The 8,330-nt window shown below is 46.2% G+C and overlaps 1 protein-coding gene across 2 annotated transcripts; it reads right to left on the bottom strand.

Moving 5' to 3' along the window:
• Positions 1–1,158: 1,158 nt before the first annotated feature.
• hjv (hemojuvelin BMP co-receptor) lies at positions 1,159–7,442 on the bottom strand. 2 transcript variants are annotated; one of them, XM_010901255.4, is made up of 5 exons: positions 6,906–7,442; positions 3,448–3,559; positions 3,022–3,181; positions 2,377–2,897; positions 1,159–2,220 (listed from the first exon to the last, which is right to left on the bottom strand). In XM_010901255.4, the coding sequence occupies exons 3-5, from the start codon at positions 3,116–3,118 to the stop codon at positions 1,555–1,557; spliced, it is 1,284 nt and encodes a 427-aa protein (XP_010899557.2). In that variant the 5' UTR covers positions 3,119–3,181; positions 3,448–3,559; positions 6,906–7,442; the 3' UTR covers positions 1,159–1,554. The 2 variants fall into 2 exon arrangements, with proteins under 2 accessions (XP_010899557.2, XP_010899558.2); XM_010901256.4 differs by lacking the exon at positions 6,906–7,442 and adding an exon at positions 3,864–4,017.
• Between the last annotated feature and the right edge of the window lie 888 nt (positions 7,443–8,330).

The raw sequence follows: 8,330 nt of genomic DNA, 5'->3' as shown, positions 1-8,330 counted from the left end.
AGTTAGTCAAATGTTTTTGAACTTTTAATGCGGCAACATGGGATTTGTTAGATTATAGGCAGGTGTGGTTTGGGTTTTATCTAGTATTGTCTGTGATAAGTAACATTAGTAACAACAGAACATGCCACTTGTGATAGCCACCTCAGACACAGCCAAAAAAATCTATTTTATGGATACCAATCTGGATGACTTTAAAGCTAGGTAAAAAAACTTCCATGATGAGTAATATATTGTAAACATTGTCTTACAAATACACTATGTGAACATAACTTACATTAAAAAACAGCCCCTTTTAGAATTAATGAAGACATCAATACAACTCACTGCACATGAAATACTGTATATACACAAAAAGATGCTGTAATAAATTAGTGATAAATTAGTGTCTTTACAGAGGATAATAACACTGTATTGTATTGTATATACAATTAATTAACTACTACATTCCTCCATGTTATAGTAAACCTTTTTTTTTGTAAGTTAAATATATGCAATTTTCAGGCTGGTTTACCGGAATTATACAGTTTGACAGGGAACCGAGCGCAATATAACAGGAAACAGAATAGAGAACAGTATGACAGAAGGAACAGAGAACAGTATGACAGGGAACAGAGAACAGTATGACAGAGGGAACACAGAACAGTATGACAGAGGGGACAGAACAGTATGACAGAGGGAACACAGAACAGTATGACAGAGGGAACACAGAACAGTATGACAGAGGGAACAGAACAGTATGACAGAGGAAACAGAACAGTATGACAGAGGGAACAGAACAGTGTGACAGAGGAAACAGAACAGTATGACAGAGGGAACAGAGAACAGTATGACAGAGGGAACAGAGAACAGTATGACAGAGGGAACAGAACAGTATGACAGAGGGAACAGAGAACAGTATGACAGAGGGAACACAGAACAGTATGACAGAGGGAACAGAACAGTATGACAGAGGGAACAGAACAGTATGACAGAGGAAACAGAACAGTATGACAGAGGGAACAGAACAGTATGACAGAGGAAACAGAACAGTATGACAGAGGGAACAGAACAGTATGACAGAGGGAACAGAACAGTATGACAGAAGGAACAGAACAGTATGACAGAGGAAACAGAGAACAGTATGACAGAGGAAACAGAACAGTATGACAGAGGGAACAGAACAGTATGACAGAAGGAACAGAACAGTATGACAGAAGGAACAGAGAACAGTAATACATTTTAAAATAATAGCAATTTTTCTTTCAAGTAAATATTAAAATCCTAATGATTTCCTAACCATGACATCAGCACAGTCAGTGAGCCAGACATAAAGAGTTCTCTTCCATCCTTGCTAATGTCCGATAGCATTCCCTGGCATTTAATCCAGTCACCATGCACTTCTCCTGCCGCAAGAGAATAAAGGACGGCTACATCTGTAACCAGTTACAGTGCCATATGGTTCCAACCTGTCATACATAGGGCCTGTTGTAGGTAAAACAAGCCCATTAAGTATGAACAGCATCTTCTCGGCCAGGGTCAGTGTGGCTAGCATAACTCCCACCACCAGTCACGAGATCACAAACACTGTCTGGACATCAGTGACCCCAGACGCTCCGATAGCATGGCCACAGTCAGGATAACAGGCAGACATGGGCTACTCCTATCCGCCGTGTTCACCATGTCAAGATGGACCTTCCTAGGGTCTGAGATCATTCTCCGAGCGTCCTCCAGGGCCTCCACAGCCGCCGTGCTCCAGTTGAAGTCCCCCGTGGCCCCAACGTCAAACAGACAGGCCTGGTAGTAGATGTCCTTGCCTGGTAGAAGATCCGCACAGTGAGCCCGCGCTGCCACAGAGGGCTGGACGGGGGAGGAGGAGGGAGCCCCGGAGAGGGGAGACGAAGGGTTGGGTCGTGTCTCCAGGAGCTGTGAATGCGGGCAGCCGTAAACACACAGCTGCAGGTCCTGCTCGGTGTCGAAGGCCTCGGCTATGGCGCGCGGCAAACGAACCGACAGGCCCAGAGAACGCCCGCTCTGGCGCACCACCAGGGTGGTGCCGATGTGGAGGGCCCTGATCTCAGCCCGGCGGCCCGGCAGGTCGGAATAGACGCTCAGGCTGTGCCGACCCTGCCGCTCCCCGCTGGTCACCGAGCCGTCCATGAAGGCCGCGGGAACGTTGTCCAGCTCCGCCTGGTACATCTGGTGCTCGATACACTGGCGCCAGTTCTTAAAGATGATGGTGATCTGGGGGGAGGGGAAACAGGATTTGATTTTCCCCGAGCGTGCTCTTCCAGTCAGCTGAATGCACGCAGTATTGCACGGACGTTACACTTCACACACAGGAATATCAAGAAGTGACTGGAAAGTTGAAGCAAACAAAAAAAAATAAACGAGACCTACCTTTGTGAGGGCCGTGGCGTCCAGCCCTTCTCTCACGCGGGAACTAGTGGCCTGAACATAAAGGTACTCATTATCTATCAAAGGCCAGGCCCCTTGTACAGCGCAGGTCTGGAACTCATCGTAGAAGGTCCGAACATGTGAGTCCCCAAACACCCCGCAGTGGAGATAGTCAGGAGCCCGGCCCTCCCGCTGAAGGTCGCCCTTCTCATAGACGCAGGCGTCCCCAGAGATGGGTGCCTGGGGCAGGGGCCGGGGCTGGGCGGTGGGGCCGGTCCGGGGGCAGCGGTGCTGGATGAGGAGGTCCTCGATGCCCTGCACGGCCGAGTGGTAGGCCAGGTCCCCCCGGCAGGCACGCGCTGTGCGGCGGGTACACATGGCGTAGGAGCGGAGGGCGCTGCAGTACCCGCTGTGGCCCTCCTCCCTGCTGCCTCCGCCTCCGTTGCCCTCGCCGCTGCCCCCCAGGTCCAGGGTGGCGGCCACAAAGTCAGAGTTGCACCTCAGGATTCTACAGGAGGCCCGTACTGAGAGGGGAGGGAAGAGGAAGGTCATACACCACAGCCCATCAAGGAATCCAAAACAGATTTGTTTACCATTGAAAACGGACCACACAGGGTCATGGGCGGAGCTGCGGCTCATGGGCGGTACCTTGCAGGCAGCACAGGTGAAGCAGTAGCAAAGCCACTATGACTCGGTGCTTCCATGAAGGCTTTGTACAGTGACCGCAGAGGGCCAGTGTCCCCATCCCCTTACAGCCTCTGAGGCCGAGGGCTACAGACCAGGCTGAGACACAACACAGCGGCAACAGCTGTAGGACACACACACACACAAACACAGAGACATTATACACTTTGGCCAGTAGGGGGAAACCCCTACCCCTACTTACAGGCACAAGCTAAACTCAAGTAAACCATTTGTCCAGATAACTTTCAGTTTGATTGAAAACATTATCGAATGCATAGCTAGAATAAGTGTATCATGATTTAATATCTGTGTATTATACAATATTTACAATCCAAGTGGCCCACAAATAATAATACAGAAAGAAATAAGTTGTAATTAAGAAGTTCATACCTAGTGCTATCTGTTTTTGCGGCTGTGTGTTGGTGCAGAATGATGTCCCACACTCTTGGAACCCATCAAAAGCACTCTGATGTTGTCGGCATTGTGCTTATTCATGGACAACCTGAGGACAATGAAGAGAATCCTTTTGACATACATTCAAGGATCACACCAAAGCAACCGCCGCGGTCATTATTTTCTATCAGATCAAGTTTGAATGGTCACAGCTACAATAACAATAGAAATAGTGCTATAAACATTAAATACAGCACAAGGTTTAGGTTTCCATAAAATGTATTATTCACACTACCCAAGCAACAAACCAGCCATGGTAATCATTTGGTATGGTAAATAACGTTCTGGTTTTATTTAGTTGCTAAGTTTTCCAAAATTAAATATTGCAAGGTAAGATGGTAAGATGTACTTACAATATCTGCCACAGCCCTAATAAAACCCAGTTTTAAGTTAGCTTTCAGTTCTTGTAGAGAAAGGATCTACCAGTCAAAGCTAGGCCATAACATTGTTAGCCACTTGGTCAGTTGAACATTTTGCAATATGGACTCTTCTCCCTTTTCTGTTTGCCAGAAGAGAACAGCAAACAAGGGCTAGAGAAAGCGAGTAAAACAAAAAGCCTCTTCCTCTTCAGTCTAGTTGAATGAAAGTTAATTTAAGGACATCTATGTTTATAAATAATAGGTGGCCTACATAGTGAAACCGGTGGCACTGTAAGGTATTCCTATATCATTATTTCCAGTGGAAGCGTGTGACTTAGAAGGCAACATGACAAGGTCCAGACTGAACCGTGTGCGCAGTTTGTTTGTGTGTGGTCCTTTGTTTCTGCTGTGGCGCTAAAGCCAGTTTGGGAGACCTGTGCACTGTACTTGGGAGAACAAAGGAGTTGTTGGGGTACGAAGGGGTTGGTGGGGTACGGAGGGGTTGGTGGGGTACAGAGGGGTTGGTGGGGTACAGTGGGGTTGGTGGGGTACGAAGGGGTTGGTGGGGTACGGAGGGGTTGGTGGGGTACGAAGGGATTGTTGGGGTACGGAGGTGTTGGTGGGGTACGGAGGGGTTGGTGGGGTACAGAGGGGTTGGTGGGGTACAGAGGGGTTGGTGGGGTACGGTGGGGTTGGTGGGGTACAGAGGGGTTGGTGGGGTATGGAGGGGTTGGTGGGGTACGGTGGGGTTGGTGGGGTACAGAGGGGTTGGTGGGGTACGAAGGGATTGTTGGGGTACGGAGGGGTTGGTGTTAGTGGGGTACGGAAGGGTTGGTGGGGTACGGGGGGGTTGGCGGGGTAGTTACGGGAGCAGAAAGGCGCAGAAATAGAGTGCTCTAAATATACCAGCATTTCTGTCCAACCTTCTTGTTTCCAGCATGTGTTCCCCTGGTCTGAAATAGACATGCCTACAGGGCCAAGCAGGTGTGACCAACAGCAGGTCCAATACCAAGAAAGGGAGTGGCTTTGGCTACTAGCTGTCACCATCAATCTTCAATCAGACATATACCCAGTCTATTTACCACCCCTAACCCAGTCTCTTCACCACCCCTAACCCAGTCTCTTCACCACCCCTAACCCAGCATCTTTACCACCCCTAACCCAGTCTCTTCACCACCCTAACCCAGTCTCTTCACCACCCCTAACCCAGTCTCTTCACCACCCATAACCCAGTCTCTTCACCACCCATAACCCAGTCTCTTCACCACCCTAACCCAGTCTCTTCACCACCCCTAACCCAGTCTATTTACCACCCTTAACCCAGTCTATTCACCACCCCTAACCCAGCATCTTTACCACCCATAACCCAGTCTCTTCACCACCCATAACCCAGTCTCTTCACCACCCATAACCCAGTCTCTTCACCACCCATAACCCAGCCTCTTCACCACCCATAACCCAGTCTCTTCACCACCCATAACCCAGTCTCTTCACCACCCATAACCCAGTCTCTTCACCACCCATAACCCAGTCTCTTCACCACCCTAACCCAGTCTCTTCACCACCCATAACCCAGTCTCTTCACCACCCTAACCCAGTCTCTTCACCACCCCTAACCCAGTCTCTTCACCACCCTAACCCAGTCTCTTCACCACCCTAACCCAGTCTCTTCACCACCCATAACCCAGTCTCTTGTCCGGTGAGCATTGTGTTCACTATAGAGTATTGGCTAAGGTCTGGAATGCTGGCCAATGGATTCTGATGCAGCTGCACTTTTTTGCACAGCTTTGAAAATCCCAGTGACCTCCCTCTGTGCACAGACCCACAACACTGACAGGGTTCCGTTTGTTCCATTGGAACAGCAAATAATTACCGTCCAAAAACCAACACAGACAGTCACTTGTGAATTAAACACCAATATGGTACTCCCCGTAGGGTAATGATGTACCCCTCACCATCGTTCTACCACAAAACCTTAAACTTAACGAGCCTTCACACACACACACACACACACACACATGCACGCACACGCACACACGCACAGTATGTCTGCAAACTCCTCTTTCTGAAAGACCACCACTGGCCCTGAGCTCTACTGACTTATGCAATACCACAGAAATGGATTTGACAGATATTCAAGTTTCAAGCCAGGGATGTTTTTTCCTCGGCATGGCCTAGTGTGACATTTCCATGTGGTTCTACATGTCAACACCAGTTCACTGAAAGACATTGGGTTTTATGTCATTCATCATGCAAAACCCCAAATAGCATTGGACACAAAAGCCACAAACACAGAGTGAGTTCTTGGCTGTTCAATGGGCAAACATTTGTTTACTGTCAAGTTTTTAATACTATTTTGACTTATTAATGAAAGACGATTGAATGGAATCAATCTGTCAGCATAGGCAAGGTCAATAAATGTGTGCAGATGATAACATCTTCGTATTTTTTAATATTATCTCTGTCACTATCGGTCTGTGCCTGGTTCCACTCAGTTGTTTTGCTCTGTCATATACTCATATGCATTTCATTTGATTATGCATTTTTCTGAATGTGCAGCAGTTACTCTTCCTGTGGAGCACATTTAGATCGGGGCATGTTATCAAAACATTCAAATGCATTTAGATTGATTGATAAATTAACTTTTAAAATAATATTCATTATTAATATTATTTTAAAGTAATTGATGGATCTAGGATACACATTTTCTGCTACCTTAAGTTACATTTTCAGCTACCTTAAGTTACACATTGTCAATGTCACCCAAGTGTCCCTACTGTGCATCTTAATGCAGTATTTGATGAAACACAAAAGCATAGGTTGTTCTAATGTTAGGCAATGAAAAACAATAAGTTCAACACTGAAGACAAAGTGAATCGTTCTCTTCTACAATGTTACAAAAATATATTACAATCACCCAAACCCTTCTCAATCCATTCATTATTTGTAATTAACTCACAAAGGATTAAATATGTCTGTCCAGGTAAACAATAGAAGCCAGCAACGCACCATTAATACCCTCACCCAATCACTTACCTGTGATGAAACGTCGTAGACCGCAATTACCTCGTTCCAATAGGAAAAGGCGAAATTGGCTGCACGCACAGATTTCCTGGTGTCCAGTCTCAAACTGGCTTCATTGCACAACGCTTTTCAATTGCAAGACGCTGTTCCTTCCTCTCTCTTTGTCAACCCTCAGATGAGTGAGATTGTTGACAGTATGCCTTCCTCCACGAGTGGTAGCCTATAAATCACTCCGGTCGAACACCTGCTGCTCGCGCAACAACTGTTCACTTGGGCGAACACGCTCCTAGCACCCGGAGTTATTTAAAACTGTCCCAGCGGCTCTGGCAACCTGTTCTATTTGTAACCTGTTGTTGCTAGTGCGCCTCCTTATTTTTATAGATGTTCGTTTACAATACTGTCTTCTTGATTAATAGGCTCAACTGCCGTTTCCATCCTAAATCCCTTGTTCACTGCACGTTTGACAGGTAGCCTAGCCTCGGATAATGCCTCCAGCTACGTGAAAAATATTAAGTGTAGATATATTTGTCAACACGGTGGTTTGAATAGAACATCACCAGCTCCACCATTCGTAAATTCAGATGGGGCAGGACAGATGCCGAACATTTTATTTAATACAACTATAAGCATAGCCTGAAACGAAATTACTTTACAAGAGTTTTCACTCGAGATGTGGCCCAATACCTATGGCGCGAAATATAATCAGTTGTGGATATATTTGATAGTTAAAAACTATTTCAGATGTAGCGTAATCGTACTGTAGGGATACCCACAGAGAATGAGGGATAGGCGGACGTGTTTTCTCAACTGCCGAAATGTCCTAAGTTAGGCCCAATTCTCTTTTAAGAGGGCACCTACATGCTTCAGTGAGCTTTGCATAGTGGCCTTTGTTTGTTGTAGCAGTGGAGGCGGGGCGCACAGACCAAGCACTAGCTGTTCGGAGCGCGAGGGCCATTGTGAGAGAGCTTTTGGGAAAGGAAAGAAATCCTCTAGCCTATCTTGGGCTCTGGATACTGGCACAATGGGTTCAGGATGCATTTAAGAAAAACAACCACCATGTCAGGGATTCCGGACAAAAAAGTACCCATCCTTCTAACTGCTTGGCAAGTTCTCGTTGATGCATTTTCATAGGTAATTTCAATACGTTTTCCGGAGAGTGGCGACAGTACAAATTATGAATGAAGAAAAATGAACAAGTGACTTGAGGTAAGTATTACAACGAATTTCCATTGGCCTATACTTTTTTCTTATGTACTTATGAAGAAAAGGCTTGGACAATGTGGGCTTTGATACACACTTCAAAGACGTATCCAAATTAAATGATGCACCTGTTAAGCATTACAGTAGAATCTGTGATCATTTATACTTTATACAATATATTATATAACGTGGAAGTGTTTATTTTATTTGATTGAAAACCTTTTTACTTAAATTTTT

Source organism: Esox lucius, chromosome 20 (genome assembly GCF_011004845.1).
Source record: "Esox lucius isolate fEsoLuc1 chromosome 20, fEsoLuc1.pri, whole genome shotgun sequence".
Classification (NCBI taxonomy): domain Eukaryota; kingdom Metazoa; phylum Chordata; class Actinopteri; order Esociformes; family Esocidae; genus Esox; species Esox lucius.
The sequence above is the reverse complement of the archived record's forward strand: the minus strand, read 5'-3'. Positions and strand labels throughout refer to the sequence as shown.

What these genes read in the sequence shown, in the direction of transcription:
- hjv (XM_010901255.4), bottom strand. Translation starts at nt 3,118, where the DNA reads ATGGGGACACTGGCCCTCTGCGGTCACTGTACAAAGCCTTCATGGAAG. An exon ending in TCACCTGTGCTGCCTGCAAG is followed by an intron (nt 2,898 to 3,021) that starts GTACCGCCCATG and finishes CTCCCCTCTCAG; the next exon opens with TACGGGCCTCCTGTAGAATC. An exon ending in ACGCCACGGCCCTCACAAAG is followed by an intron (nt 2,221 to 2,376) that starts GTAGGTCTCGTT and finishes CCCTCCCCCCAG; the next exon opens with ATCACCATCATCTTTAAGAA.